The sequence below is a fragment of the Sarcophilus harrisii genome, chromosome 1 (assembly GCF_902635505.1).
Source record: "Sarcophilus harrisii chromosome 1, mSarHar1.11, whole genome shotgun sequence".
NCBI lineage: Eukaryota > Metazoa > Chordata > Mammalia > Dasyuromorphia > Dasyuridae > Sarcophilus > Sarcophilus harrisii.
Window position 1 is genome coordinate 387,655,220 of NC_045426.1, and position 15,641 is coordinate 387,670,860.

Below are 15,641 nucleotides of genomic sequence, written 5' to 3' on the forward strand. Positions count from 1 at the left end.
AGAGAGTATTGGCTTTGTAAGGCTCAAGGCAGCGCTTCAATGCCAGGGGATCTATGCTTGCCCAAAAACCTCTAAAAATGAAATACAGGAGTAATTTGAGATAATGACTTTGTAACAGGCTTGGGCAGACCTTGGACAGAAGAAGTGAGAGATGTTATCACCCCAGCATTCCTCTTAAAATGCAGTTTTTCCCCCCTGCTTATTCCCAGTTAGTCAAAGCTACATTAACATTCCATCCAGGGCTGCTAAACAGAATCTTAATTAGTCCTGATACTCTTGTGCGAGGGGTTTATTCATTGCACTCTTAACTAATGGTTGCTGTCAGGGTATTTTTTTTTTTTCTCTTTGGGTTCTTTGGGGATATCGTGTTCTGCTGCAAAGCATGACAGAAATGTAATGTGCATGCAAAAAAAAGGAAAAAAAAAAACTTGCAGATCAGAAATCTGGAGGCATAGGCTGACTCCAAGCCCCTGCTTAATGGTAAGACATTGTTAGGACTAATGAGAATAACTTCCACAACAGATATTTTCCTGACTCTTGTTTATCTTAAAATTTAATGGTGCCCTCTCTCTTTCCCAGACAGAAAACATTACAAACGAGTTACTACTGCACAGCCTTAAGTATACTTCCCAGCTAAAATCTGCATTTTCTGTGGCTGCTTTAGCAGCACCTGGGGTTTGCTATTTAAGTGCCAGAAGTCCTGGAGTAGAGAAATACTGGAGAGTTGCAACGGGTTTAAAGCAGTGTTAAAGAAGACCTGGCTCTACGAATGATGACGTTTAGAGTCATTCATGCTAGTATGTGTCCATAATGGATGCATGTGTAGGTGAAGCAAAGATTTACACCTCTTCTATTTAACAATTCCATTACGTGAAGCTTTAAGTGGGTGGTGATGTTAACCACTTGATATGGCCTAGGTGCTCACGTAGGACTCAGTGGGAACTTCCCACAAGGTTATCTACTGTTCGGAGACTAAAGAATAAAAATAATAAATTTGTTGAATAATCCTTATTAAAAGCGATTCTCGTTACGGAGATTCGTCATTTAAATATTGTTCTTATATAGCATTTTACTTAGTGCTATGATTCTCTCGGAAATAATTTAGGATTACTTTGAGGAGAAATGAGGACTGTGGGAGAAGGATTGAGTTCCCTCTTAAAAAAAAAATAGGAGTAGTCTCCCTCTCTTCCTCCCTCCCCTCCTCCCCCTCCCTCCCCCTCTCTCTCGTTCCCCTGTTCTTCCCTTCTTCCTTCCTTCCTTTCTTTCTTTCTTTCTTTCTTTCTTTCTTTCTTTCTTTCTTTCTTTCTTTCTTTCTTTCTTTCTTTCTTTCTTCCCTTTTCTTAGTTTCTTTCTTTCTTCCTTCCTTCCTTCCTTCCTTCCTTCCTTCCTTCCTTCCTTCCTTTCTTTCTTTCTTTCTTTTCTCCCTCTTCCTTCTTTCACATGCCAAATTCCCTCTCCATAAGCTTGCGTAACATTGATTACTCACAAAGCTTCCACAATAACTATCATGTAGCTAAACTAATTGAGACAATCATGCTAAGTTATAGTCAGTCTAAAGGTACTATTGATGTGGTAATGCCTATAGAAAATCAGACATGCGACTCACTACCATTTAATTGCTCCCTTTAACCTGTTATTACTATGTTAACTGGCTTAAGTATATATTGCTGCCTTTTATTGCCTTGATGTGACAAATTAAAACATACAGTCTGGGAGCTGCGCTAAGTTGGTGAACAGAGTTTCAGAAAATGGAGCTGTGTGATGTCAAAGCTGTCAAACCGGATTCAGTTTCTAACATGCATCCTGAACTGCAATTCCGTTTGCATTGGGAGGCTGGGATTGGGAGGCTGGGGGTAGGAGGTGGGGGGGGGGGGGGGCGCGGGGGGAAACTGAAGAAGAGAGAACAGTTTCACCGAAGAAGGGATTTTAATTGCTAGAGTAAAAAATATATATATGTATATATACACACACACACACACACACACATATATATATATGTGTGTGCTTTGAACTGGTGTTTGGGATTAGCTGTCACAAACCTGGGGTTTAATTAAATTAACCGGCTTATGCCAAACAGCGTTAAAGTGGAGGAGGTATGTTTAAGAATTTAAAGACCTGAGCAAACTGTTTGCATTGGGGAGTTAAATAGTTAACATGTGTTGTTCTTACATTTATCTTTGGCCTGATGTATTAAACAGTCACCTAAAATCTTGGGAAATAATGTGAGCCGGTGATTATTCCTGTCTTCACACAGTTAGTACTTTCCAGCTAATTAACCTTCATAAAAAGGGTCTTTTGCGTTATTAAGATATATGGGTGGAAACGGTTTACTGCAGAAACTCTTAATTATTCACACTGAAAGGTGTGTTTGCCAGTAAAATACTAATTTCTCCCTATATCACTCTCACCACATCCTGGATAACCCCAATTCAAAAGTTTTCTCTAATTTAGAGTTGTTTCAGGGGAGCGCTGATGGCACAATAAACTTGTTGACCTATTCACCACATCAACAATTAACGTTAACCTTTCAACATGAAGGAACTTCTATTTTTTTTTTTAAACATATATCCACACTCCGTTGGAGTAGAAAGAAAGACTCACAGACACTAAAACTGGCAGTTTCCCTTCTACAAACCTTCCTCTTACCTTCCTCTTGAGTCTGGGAAAGGACACCTGAGAGGTCCAGTTTCCTCATCTTCAACTACTCATACTTAAATGATCTTGAAGGTATTAAGGATAGCCTAAACTCCTCCCCCCCTTCTTTTCTCCTGGAAGATGTCAGAGGTTAAAATGTTCGCTTTGCCCTTTCTCTTGATCTTGGAGAGAGAGAGAGAAAAGGGGGAAAAAAAAGAAAAAAAAAAAAAAAAAAAGCAAGAGTTGCTGGCACCTTTATGGGGCTCAGACCTGCTGCTGCTCTGAGCAGTTCCAGCTCCACTAACTTTGATCAGCCTTATTAATTCCAGCTGCGGTCTATTTGTTTGTCATTTTTCCTTTTTCCTCTGAAATCATTATTTATGGCGGAAGGGGAAAGGGTGGGGGTGGGGTGGAGCGGCACTGCTGGAATGGAGAGTTCTGCATAACCTGAAAGAGGGAAGGTTTGGTCTGTGTATTTGATTGCTTAAAGGCTAGGGGAAAAGTAGGTTTGAGAAGTGTAATCTGCATTAAGATCAAATCAGTTTTGAAATAATTAAACTAGAGCATTAACTAATTACCAGATCAGGGAAAGGAAAAATAAATATCCCTTAAAATAGCTGAAGGTTATTTAATCCTATTTTTGACACTAATAATTAATAATTGATTAGATGTTGTGCACAATAAATTGTCAATTTATTTTTCAATAAAAATTTGCATGACATTTGGGGGGATTTGGTATTGAGAGTGGAAACTTGTTCAGTTTTGTAAGATTAACTTCAGTTAAGTTTTTATAATAATAATTAATAATTATAAAACCATTTATTTCTCTGAATTTATCTACCAACCCCATAATTCCTGACACCCATCTTTCAAAATCCATTCTTGATGTCAGAATGAAAGTATAGAGGAAAACAATCCCCTGCTTTGTTTCAATTATTGCCCTATAAGAATTGAATATATATATATATATATATACGTTTGTATAAAATAAAAGCAAAAAAAAAAAAAAAACCCTGAAAAGTATATCTTAACCATTTCAGTTCATTAAATCAGAACCATCATCCCATTCAATAAGCTGTATTGAATATTTTTTTCCCTTAGAAAAACACTGCACACTTTGTTCTCATCATCACTAAATCTATAAATCAATCTATTATTCAGTCATTTCAATAGGACAGAGTAAGGATAAAGAAGGATGACTGAAAGATACAGAGTCTAGACTACAGAACTGGAGTCAGAACTGCTTTCTCAGTTATTAGAAGCTGTGTCTATATTAGTTTATATCATGGTGCATTGACTGTATATGCAAAAATGGAGATTAAAAGTTTTCAGTCTCTTTCCAATAGTCAAGTTTCAAACAAAATTTTTTCTACTATTACATGCAATATGCAAATTAAAGATGGGAAGGCAGATTCCAAGAGAAAGAGATGTCTATGAACATTCATTGATATTGGTCAGAAATCACTTTCTTATAATGCAAGTTAGAGTGGCCGTGGGAGGGTTTGTCCCAGGATTGACACTGCTATAAAGATTTGTGGGGGGAAATAAAGATTTGGGTTTTTGTTTTTGTTTTTGCAATTTGGAAAATTTCAAATGATTATAATGATAACAAATGTTGTATCCAGTATACACAGTAATGAACCTGAAAATATCTCCTATATTAATATCTCATTGTATTTCTTTTTACTGAGCATGCTAAATCTCTAGAACAACACTTCTGAATTGCTGGAGGAGTGAAATAGTTGGTTTATATCACACTTAATTTAAAGGTCCAAAAGAGCATTTCCTTTGAGTCGTTCTGGGACACTTAGGATTCCTGAAAACAAAGCCTATTTCCTACATAGAATTCAATCTATTTGTTTAGTCATGGTGAAGTCTAGGACTTATTGAACTTGAATTTGGGAATGCTTGTTACTTTAAGAATCAGGATGGCTTTAACTCTTTGCATATTACTCTTGTAAAACTGATTGTTTGAAATTAAATTCTGATGGGGGGAGGATTTACTGGTGACAAAAAACCAAATATTATTAAAATATAACATTGCTAAGTACATTTGTTGCTGTTCAAAAACAGAAATAACAAAGGATACAATTTATTTTGGCTGCCTAAGTGTATGTGTGTATATGTGTTTGTGTATGTATTGTATATATGTGTATTTATATATATAAACACACACATATATGTAATTTTCTCTAAAACCTTCAATTTCTTTAAAATAAGCATAAGCATTGAAGAACAACTAATTGCACTTTTTTTTTTTTTTTTTTTTTTTTTTTTTTTTTTTTTTAGTGAATGAAGTTTCCACCTATCTCATACACAAATATGATGAAGAGGAAAAAAAAAAAAAAAAAAAAAAAGTAAAGCGATTCCAAATCTTTCTTTTAACTCTCCCTAATAAACCATGCCTCCCTTTTCCACTGTGCAGGTATGTACTAGAATCAATCCTCCTGCCCCCAGTCCCAATATCACAGCTGAACTATACTTGGGTTGGGTCTGCCTTGCACAGCAATACAGAACTCTCAGTCTATCTCTAGTCTTCTCTTCCTCTCCCCTTCCCAGCTCCAATCAAACAAAGGTGGATAAAGTTCTTTTCAAGTTTCAAAGGCAGTTGGTGAGCAGCTTTACAGAAACAATAACTCTTTTATTGAGAACAAATGTTGACATTTGAAGGGAGTGAGGAAAGGCACAGCCCTAGCCGGCCCAAGTGGAAAGCGCCTCTGGTCCTATTTGACAACAGCTCCAGTTCCCGAGGGATCCCACCTGAGATTAAAGCTTGAATTTCGATAAATCAGCTCTAATGAAACCTCTGGCCCTGGAGATGAGAGGGTTTATCTTGGCAGTTCCGAAGACAGGCACTCTTAGTGCAGAGGTTTGGGAAGGAAAGTTGGGAAAAGAAAGGAAGAAAGAGGGTTGAGGTCTTAATCCTCAGCGGGTGGGTTAGCATCCATAGGAAACAAAATGTATATAAAAGTGTTTTTCTTTTATGGTCCACACGTCTTCATTTTCCCTTTCCGGATTAATCACTTCCCATCTCAGTCAACAACTGCAAACACCGATGCTTCCTTCTATCTCTTAATTTCTGTGATAAAAGACCAAGTGGGGATAAAAACAGTCTTATCAATTAACTTCTCAAATGCTTCTTTTCTGCCTTTCTCTCCTTTTCCCCCCCTTTTCCCCTTTTCTAGATAATTTGCCTATATCTTATAAATCACATTAATTTTTCTCAGGAAGTGATTTTTAAAAAAAAAAAAAATACTCTTTAACTTTTATACTTCCAGAGTGTATTTAAAGACAAGTTTTCCAATTCTTTCTACTTTCCTTTCCAGAAAGGAAATTCAGGTCTAAATGCTAGCAAGAATAGGTAAATTATGGAAATCTTCTATAATTCTTTAAGCATATAAACATCAAAGAAGTATGTTGGCCTTTACTAATCTCTACCCCACCTTTTGGTTTTCAAGAATTGAAATGTGCAAGAGAACCTGGAAATAAGTATACACGGACCAGAAAAAGAAGTAGGGACAAGTCTTTTTTCCAAATAGGGTATGGATAATAAGGTGAGGATTTAATATCTCAGTTAAAACTAAGAAGGATTTTTAAAAATACATTTGGCATTATATGACTAAAGTGAGATATTCTAAAGGATTTCTAACTTTAACAGGGGAACAATCTTTCTTAATTAATTTTATTTTGACAAATTTCGTAGAAACTGAGTTAGGGAAAATACTTTTTTATTATTTCTACCTATAAAATTGTGACAGTCAACTATTTTTATCTTGTAATCATTTATTATATTTATATCACAAGAATAAAATTCCAATAGTCCAAATATTTAATGGGGAAATGCTGGGGGGTCAGGGGGAGGGAGGAAATGAATTCTCACAAAGCTGCAGAAATTCAGAGTTAAAAACCAAAATTCCAGCTATACTCTGAAAATCGGTGTTTCATTCCCCTACGCCTGCCTCCCACATACCAAAAGGCATAGGTTAAAAGACAAGAAACTGATTCTTTTGTGGTTCAAATCACAACTTTTACAGAAAGACAGTACCCACCAGGGGTTTGTGAAAGAAACCATGCTTTCCATGTGAAGATCTTTCTTTTCCAATGCACAGACCATATTAAATCATTTCCATTTCTCTGTCATTAAGAGGAAAGGAGTCTGATTTTCCTTTTTGTTTTAAAAGATCAACTTCATTGCTTTGTCCCCAAACAATAACAGTTTTAAATCTAATAAATACATAAGAAATAAGAAAAATGAGAAAGAAATAAAGAAAAAAATGCAGCCTTTCTTCTTTACACAAATAAAATATATTTTCTGACTCCCGACTAGAATGGCTCTTTATCCAGTTAACATTCCCCAGGCTAATGCCTGAAGTATCTAAGATCACTTTCAAATGCCCTTTCTAACAAGACCTGAGCAAGAGGCCACTAATTTTCACTGAACAAAAAGCCACTGGAGAGAGATCCGTTTGTCAATATCAACTGGTCCAGCAATTTCCCATCTTCAGACACGTCGGCCTATCTGAGCTGGCAGATGTTTAGACAAGATTTTATAAATTGTTCAATATCAGCCCATAATGAACCCCAACTGACCATTCCAAAGCAGCTAAAAGCATCCAGGATCTCCCCCGCTGGGATCCAATAATGCTCTCACGCTGGAACATTATTAATCATGGAATAAAATAGATGAGCCTCTTGAAAAATAAGTGTATGATTGATTAAAGGGCAATCTAAGAAGCCATTATTCTTGTTTTATAACCGTAAGTTATATTCACTCAATTTATCTTTGGGGAAGAAATAAATGATTGTTCATTTCTTTTCTGAAATTATATTATATTGAGATTCATATAATTTTGCTGAAAATTAAAGTGATATATTTGGTTCTTTTAAGATTCTAATCTGGGAAAATGTTACTTGACTACAAATTTCAGATATGGTTTATATGATTTGGAAAGTGAATGTTACACAAAAAGGGGGTGGATTAAGTTGCTTTAACTTTTGAGGGTTAAAGGGGGAGAGGGATTGGGAATGGGGAGAGTTACTGAATGCACAGTTTTACACATCTACAAGATTCTTACATTCTAACTGGTGGGGGGGGGGGTAGAGTTAAACAATTACCTAGGGAATTTGATTAATATAGGTAACCACTTTGGATAATCCAGGCTTAAAAAAAATTTTCCCTCTGAAATGCTTTTATTTCTTTGTGAGTGAGGCTAGATTACCAAGATTATTGTCTTTTTTCCCCCAATTTAGTTTACCAAAGAGATAAAATGTAACCTTGCTTCAATGGTTAATTATAGAAGGAACATTTTTTTAAAATCATCATCATCATAATACCAACAATAAAGAACATTGTTTTAAACTAGGGGAATGAAATTTATATAACTAAAAACCACTCCATATTCTCCCATTGGCAATGAATTTGTGTATGCACACTAAATATATACAACATGTATATACGTTGTTCATCTACCAAAAAGCATTTTTGGAGGGGGCAAGTTTAAACCCCATACTTTATCTAGAAGAGTACAAAATATAAAATGTAGTGACTTCTATAATCAATTTCATCACTGCTCTCTCAATCAAATTACTCTTTTAGGAAAAATGAACCCAAAACGCTATATTGTTGCAGACTAGTCTGTTTTTATTTACAATTGAAGATATAAATTAGTAAAGAATTCTTGTTAAACAACCAACAAAGATTGTATAACCATCAACGTTTCAAATAAAAACCAGGCAGAATTTATTTACAAAAAAGATCGGATTCCATTGCAATACAACTTGCATAAATTACTAGAAGCTTTATATCATTACAAAAATAAATATCAAATTTGTTTCCACTTTTTAAGTACTCAAGTTCTTCAATCACATTTTATTATCTCTACTGTGTACATCCTTTACAAATAAATTTTACAGTAAATCCTATCACACCTAGAGAATATATACCGTGGCAATGAAGTGATCAATTCGAGATATCCTGAGAAAAACAGATTGTTTTCAAAAGTCACACATACATTGGGGAAACTATACTAGACCAACAAACTCACATATGTCCAACAAAATTGTTTTTAAGAATTAGTCTGTAGATTTAATAGTGCTCTGTGGGTTCTTCTTTTATACAGTGGCACAAGATGTGATTCCAGATTTAGATTTGTTCTATATATTAGCTCAGGGAGAGATGATGGCTTGCTGACTTTTTTTCAAAGCAATTGTGACACCTACCTGTGGACCAAGGAAAAAACCAAATCATCCAAAATCCTTCAGTTACACACTTGTATCATTAAATTTAAAAAATTAGGCAATCTGAAAAGCTTCATCTTCTTTATTTTCTTCATAAAAAACTTTGAACTTAATAACTGTTGTCTAGCATTCAAGCAAACTCAAATTTCTTTTTAAAGATGCTGTTATGAATAAGACAACATACACTACAATGTCTATTCTATCTGCACACATTCCTAGATAAGCATGCTGAAACCTCTCCCCCCCCCCCTTTTTCTTTTCTTTTCTTTTTTTTTTTTTTTTTTACCATGTAACCATCATCTATAAAAGTTACTTGATATGAGGAGTTTCAGCAATGTTTCTCTAATCAAACCAGTCATGCTTATTTTTATGATTCTATGGAGATTATGTGGATTTTAAATAATTAATCAATTCCTTGTCCTTTGAAGGAATTACAGTAAAAACCACAGTTGGAGTTAATGGCATTTTTTTCCTAATAAAAAAGTTTTTTAAAGTTGATTTCATGTGCATATTACAAAGGGGTATTCCCCACCCCACCCCCTGCAGTTGAAAAATGTGATCTTTCAAATAGAATTGAAAAAATAAAGGAAACCTCTAATGTGGTTCTCCCATTCCCCGAGATAGGAGGAAGAATACCAGAAAAGAGGGTAATACTTTGCAATCAAACTCCATGTAATGAAGCAAGAAATAAACATTAAGCAAGTTTACAGCTGCGCAATATGTCTTGGATCAGATCCCAAATGATCAGTGTAATAGAAAATGTTCCCACTTACTCACATTCTGTCTGATTGCACTTCTATAGGTAGGGTTGTACTCCTACTGTGCAGACTTCAGTGGAATCTGTCAAAATAGAACCGTCAGTTAGTCACAGGACACAGCCAGCTAACTAGATTATACAGTATATACCAAATCTCACAGTTGCTCCAAATACTGACTTAAGCAGTTAAACTGCTTTATCTCATCATTAAAATTACATTCCAAGTTTAAGTAAATTTCAACATCTTTTAAATTTTATTTTTCTCTTTAAGGACCATTTTTTTTAAATGTCCCAAGAGACTAAGGTTTCTGAATGGATGGGAGAAGAGAGGAAGAAGGTAGGAGAGAAGAGTATATCGGGAAAGAGATTTAATTACAAAAGGAGGAGAGAAGGGAAGAGTTTTTAAGTTTTAAAGGTTCCTTCCCTCCACGTTTCTAATAATAAGGAGTATTATTTCCTTCTGGACAAAACTAGAACAGAAAATAATCTTTAACTGGTCAGTGGAAAGTCAGAAAGATCCTGTTTTTACCAATCAAAACACACAAAGGCCAGAACATGGAGCACTGACTGCCCAGGGGCTCTAAGTTTAATTTGCATTTCGTTCTAAGTTGTCACCCCTGGAACTTGAAAAACAGCTGAGATTTCATAAAACAAGCTGAGAATCTTTTCTTTTCTTTTCCTTATTCAAAGCAGATCTGGTGATAGGAGATTTTAAAAAATACACCGTTTAAAATTATCTTTAAGATCAAATGAATGCTGAATCTTAGCATTTTTCTTTCCCACCCTTAGGAGAGGTTCCTTTATATGACCTCATTTCACAGAACGACAGATCTCAATCTGCTTGGGTACTTCCTCTCTCTCTCCCCAAATCCCTCCCCAAACACATACATACACACACACACACACACACACACCCTGTAAGTTAGCTTTTTTTCTTTTTTTAAACTAAGGAAGAGTTTGTGTATGTATTTCTTTCCCAGGAGTTATTTTGCCTTTAGCAGGAAAGAAATAAGCAAGCATTCACTTACCTTTCTTAGGCTCATAACTAGAGGGCCTGTAATGTGGCTCCAGCTGGTTAGTGCTCGTTTTCAAAGAGTCACTGCTCTGCTTGGGAACAGAGCTAGTATTTAACACAGTCTGACTCAATCCTTCGTTTGAAGCCACTGCTGCTGAGTTATACCTCAGGATCCCCTGGCTCTGAAGCGCGTTAAAGTTTCCATAGTTTGTGTAGTTGCTGTAAAAAGGTGAAGTATAATAAATATGTCTTCCGAGTAGGGAAGAAGGGGAATAAGCCGAACTAGTGTGGGACGTGGAGGAAGGGGCAGCCGAAGTCAAAGCAGGTGGGGGACAGTTTTGCCCCATGTTCTGATGCTTAAGGTCCGAGGTGGCGATTTCTGCGAGAGACCACAGCTTGGGTTTGATGGCCTGGGTTTGGGAGCTCGGGGAAATCCGATTGTCCAAAGTCGTTTTGTTGGAGTTCCGGGAAGCGTCTTCATGGGGGTGGCTCAGGAGAGGGGCTTCCACGCCCGTGAGGGGCGAGGAGGTCACGGGCTTCGTAGGGGGTAGGTCTCGGTCCCCTTCCTCGTCCTCCTCGTCGTCGTCCTCGATGTCATCGTACTTGTCCTTTGACTCGGAGCCCGATTCGCAGAGGGTGTCTCCCGGTCTGCAGGGCAACTTTTCCCCATCTGACTCGGCTGAACAAGAGTGGTCCGTAAGCGAATCGACATGCAAGCTGATCCCTGAGAAGAGCCAAGGGCAGACAAAACAAGGGCAGTCAGTTATTTACAACATGATGGCTAAAGGGAGAGAGCTCACACGCACCCGGGCAGCTCCCCCCTCAGCTGCACAGCATTACTTGTAAACAGGCCGTTCTGCTTTGAACAACAGCGATACACATAACCCTCCCCCCAACCCACAGCCCACCCCCCCCTTCCCCCAAGGGCTGCCACGTGCTTAAGGGTGGTTGGCCTTATAAACCAAATAAAATACCCTTAAGTGACCGACTCAACAGTGTAAAACCCGTGAGCTTCAATATTATCTGTTAACAGTGAAGACTCTTAGTTGTATATTGGTTTAATATTGCAAAGTTGAGAAGCCTGAGAATGGGGTAAGGACGATGGTCTGTAGGTAGTGCCCCCCCCCAAAAAAAAAAGAGAGACTGGACTATTTTCACCCTTTTAATGGAAATAATTTTAGAAACAACTTCCCAAATCGGGATACCCCGGCATACACTCTCTGCACACAAGTTCCAGTAAAGTAGGACTTTTCGGAACCTCTGAGCGTGAGAGGGCTCTACTCTGGCTTACTGACCTTCGTCTTCCGCAGACGTTTCGTTGTTCTCTTGAACCTTATCTGAATTCTCTTCTTTACTTCTCGCCCCGTCCCCTTCATCTTCATCCTCGTCTTCGCTTTTGTTTCGGGGAGCCCAGGTCATCTTATTCTCCTTCTTGAGTCTCCGGCGGGCATTGGCGAACCAAGTGGAAACTTGAGTGAGAGTCATCTTGGTGATGATGGCCAACATAATCTTCTCCCCTTTGGTGGGGTAGGGATTCTTGCGATGCTCTTGCAGCCAGGCCTTCAGGGTGGCAGTGGCATCTCGGGTGGCATTTTTTCTGTAAGCTGGGTCATTCAGCTGATAAGGATAAGCTGGGCTGCCATAAGGATGGTAGCTGATGGCCCCGGTCATGCCTGTCGTATGAGCATCATAAGGTGAACCCTGAAAGAGAAAAACGTAGGAGGTGAGCAATTTGTTATCTTTATTAGTAAACAGCTTTTTTTTTTTAAAGGCAGGAGTAATTTCAATTTTCATTTAAATTTTTAATTTCAAATTCATGTTTCAGTACCGAAAAATAATGTCCACACCCAGCCCAAATACCCAATGGTTACATTTTTAGTCATCAAAAATTGTAAGTCTCAAACATTTCACTTTCTTGAAATTAAATGTTCGCTACATCAGTTTCGAATCTCATAGACTGCGGGAGGCAAGTAGGCCTACAGGTAGTTTCTGAATATCTAAATTTCACTCAAAGGTTCAAATGATGCTTCTCCCCCCCACGGTACTCTAGTACCCCCTCCCCCTTTTAGCCATAGAAAACACAACAAAGCCACCACTTAGCAATTCACTGCACTAATGCATTGCAAATCCAATTTGCAAATCAGAAGATATGCACCGTTTCAAATTGTTCAAATGCGATGTAATTAGCATTTTAATTCGCCCTTTAACGTTTAAATTGCGCTTATTTAAACCTTCCAAATTCTAGAAAGTTGCAGATATTGTTGGAGAACTTGAGAACTTGTCAGCACATCTAGGAATTCCACTGAGGGTGTGGCGAATCTCAATTTTAATCTCAATTTTACTTAATAGCTTTAATAGCCAGAAATACTTTTCAACTTCCAGTGACTTAGTCTCTATGGTGGTAGAACCGGAAAGTCTAAGGAGGGATGATTTCATATCAAGATAGATGGTAAGACAATTTATCTCAAGTATTTTTTAAAAAGAATAAGGATGCACAATTAGGCGGGGAGATAAAAGCAGAAACAAATTCTGGAAACATAGATCATATTAGAGATTTTATTTATTTTCGTTCTAAAAAAAAAAAAAAAGGATTGTCATGTCAACAGTGAAATCTGAAGCTGCCGACTCCCGAACCTTCTTGTATAGGAGCGGAGCTCCCAGATAGCAAACAGATGCTCCTTTTCATCCCTTAAAATCCAGTTAAACCATTAGCACAAAAGCATTGAAAGTAAATAAAAACCGCACGGGGAGAACGACCCGAAGGTCCGCTCAGCAGCGGACTAAAACACACACACGCACACAGACAAGCATGTACACAGACAAACCCTATACTCTCCAACACCCAACATGTACTTAATTATTCGATCTATATTCTTTTATACAATAAACGAAAGAATTTAGTGCAGTAAAGTAGGGTGGATTACGGGGGAAAGTGTGAGCGTTGGCAGATGACTTCCCATCTAACTGGGAGGCAAAGTAAAAGCATAATTTACCGTCTCCTGTTATTCTTTCTGCTCGCCCTTAAAGTTGACGCTTGAACCTAACAAGCAACCTCTACTCTCTCTCTCTCTCTCTCTCTCTCTCTCTCTCTCTCTCTCTCTCTCTCTCTCTCATGCATTACCTTAGGGTTGTGGTCTTTCTAAGGATATGTAGCGTCTATAGATCATCTGATACTGGACAGAGATGAGGATGGGGATGAGGATGAGGATAAGAGCAGCAAGTAATGAGCCAGGAAGAGGAAGAGGAGGAAGAGAAAATGAGGGGGAAGGCCGAGGCATCTCCGAGGTAGTTACCATGTAGGAAGGGAATCCCGTGGCGGGGTCTGTAGAGTACTGAAGTGGGCTGGTGAAGCCGGTCGCAGCCTGCGCGGTGAAAGCCGCAGATCCAGGGTAAGGACTGAACGCCGAGCCTGAAGAAGACCTGGCCAGCTCCTCGCTCCTAGGCGCCGCCAGCGCAGAAGCCCCGTAAGCTGGGCAAGAATAAAGAGCCAGAGAACCAGGGGGCTGGTAGAGGTAACCCTGAGGATAAGACATGGCTTAGGCGTGCACGGGAGCAGGGAGGGGGCGAGGGGGTAACCGGCCCTGGCTCTGCTTCTGCCGCGGCTGCTGCTGCTGCTTGCTCCCTCTCTTGCCTTTCCCCAGTTGGCTCGGTCTGTATATAGTTATGTAGAGAATTAAGAATTGTTATATGGCCCCCCCATCCACCCACCCAAGAGAAAATAAGAAGAATGATCAGTAGGGAATGAGGGGGGTGGGTGGGGTGGGGGTGGGGTGGGGGAGAGAGGAAGGTGAAGGACAGAAAGTAGAAATAAATCAATCTGATCAGAAAACTAACCCGGACGAGAAGTGCATCTGGAGAAGAGAGAGTGAAGGGAGGGAGGGGGTGGGGGGAAGGAGGGAAGGGGGAAGGGGGGGAGAAGCGAATTTAAAAAAAAAAAAAAAAAAGACAGAAAGAAAGACGGATAGAGAGAGTGGAAGAAAGGGGAGAACGAGAAAGAGCCCCCGGAATCAGCAAAGTAGCTGCGGCTGTGGCTGCTGCTGCTGCTGCTGCATATGGAGCTCTTTCTCAGCCACAGCCAGCTCCCCCAGCGCCTGCAAGTCTGTATTTTGGGGGAAGTATAGAGAGTCTGAACTGAAGAGTTGAGGGAAGGAGCGCTCGAGTTTCTGAGGGACATTGGAAAACGGAGCTGTCCGTCACGGCGGCTTATCTGCATATTCAGACGGGCCCGCCCCCCTCCTCCTCCTCTCGCCTTCGCCTCTCACAGACTGGGGAGGGAGGGAAGCGCAGGCTTTTGTAATGCAAGCCACCCTCTCTGTCTGCCAGGGAACACACTGCTGAAGCCAAGGGATGATACTGCTGATCAGCCACTCCGGACTCCTGCGCTCGGTTGCGCGCGCGCGCACACACACACACATTCTCTCTCTCTCTCTCTCTCTGTAAGCGTCCTTATATTGTCATAGTTTAGGCTAAAGGAGGGAAGGGGCAGAAACTCGGCCTGTCCCTTCGTGTAGCCAAAGTCAGGGAAGTTGTCTTCCCTTCCTTCCCCACCCCTCTTTACAGTAGTGGTAGCCCAACTTTCTAAGTCCACTACTGTCCTGTCATTCAATGTGGAAGTATTTTCTTAGTTTGTCCTAAGGAATTCTAGTTCAGAATTCCTTATTCAGGTTTTTATTTGCAGAGTTTTGAAGGAAGGCCCCGGTGACTGCAGAGTAATTCAATTTAAGAGAGATAAATTAAAATATTTAACACATAATTATTCTCTTACCTGGGAGAAACCAAAGGGAGTAGAAAGGTAAAGAATCTATGTTCTTGACTGATTATGGGACGGACATACATCCTAGGTTCTAATCCAGAGTAACCTAGTGAAGGAAAACACGTGAGGGGGGGTGAGAGAGGAGCTGGTTAATTGTGTTTGGACCAATACTGTTTTTTTTTTTTTTTTGTTTTTTTGTTTGTTTGTTTGTTGTTGTTGTTTTTGGCTTTGCTTAACACGTGGGG

The 15,641-nt window shown here is 39.1% G+C and overlaps 1 protein-coding gene across 3 annotated transcripts; it reads right to left on the reverse strand.

The window, feature by feature from the left end:
- Nucleotides 1–8,252: 8,252 nt before the first annotated feature.
- On the reverse strand, nucleotides 8,253–14,513 carry IRX2 (iroquois homeobox 2). Of its 3 annotated transcripts, none has more exons than XM_012541195.3 (5): nucleotides 13,937–14,513; nucleotides 11,939–12,344; nucleotides 10,657–11,367; nucleotides 9,645–9,711; nucleotides 8,253–8,853 (listed from the first exon to the last, which is right to left on the reverse strand). In XM_012541195.3, exons 1-4 carry the CDS (start codon nucleotides 14,174–14,176, stop codon nucleotides 9,668–9,670), a joined length of 1,401 nt encoding a protein of 466 aa, XP_012396649.1. In that variant the 5' UTR covers nucleotides 14,177–14,513; the 3' UTR covers nucleotides 8,253–8,853; nucleotides 9,645–9,667. The 3 variants fall into 3 exon arrangements, with proteins under 3 accessions (XP_012396649.1, XP_023351674.1, XP_023351675.1); XM_023495906.2 differs by having other exon boundaries at nucleotides 9,649–9,711; nucleotides 13,937–14,512; XM_023495907.2 differs by lacking the exon at nucleotides 13,937–14,513 and adding an exon at nucleotides 13,765–13,875 and having other exon boundaries at nucleotides 9,649–9,711.
- Between the last annotated feature and the right edge of the window lie 1,128 nt (nucleotides 14,514–15,641).

Excerpts from the sequence above, each read along its gene's own strand:
- IRX2 (XM_012541195.3), bottom strand. The coding sequence starts at position 14,176 with ATGTCTTATCCTCAGGGTTACCTCTACCAGCCCCCTGGTTCTCTGGCT. Across the intron at positions 12,345-13,936 it reads CGGGATTCCCTTCCTACATG|GGTTCACCTTATGATGCTCA; the intron begins GTAACTACCTCG and ends TTTCTCTTTCAG. Across the intron at positions 9,712-10,656 it reads TAGTTATGAGCCTAAGAAAG|ATTCCACTGAAGTCTGCACA; the intron begins GTAAGTGAATGC and ends CTATTTTGACAG.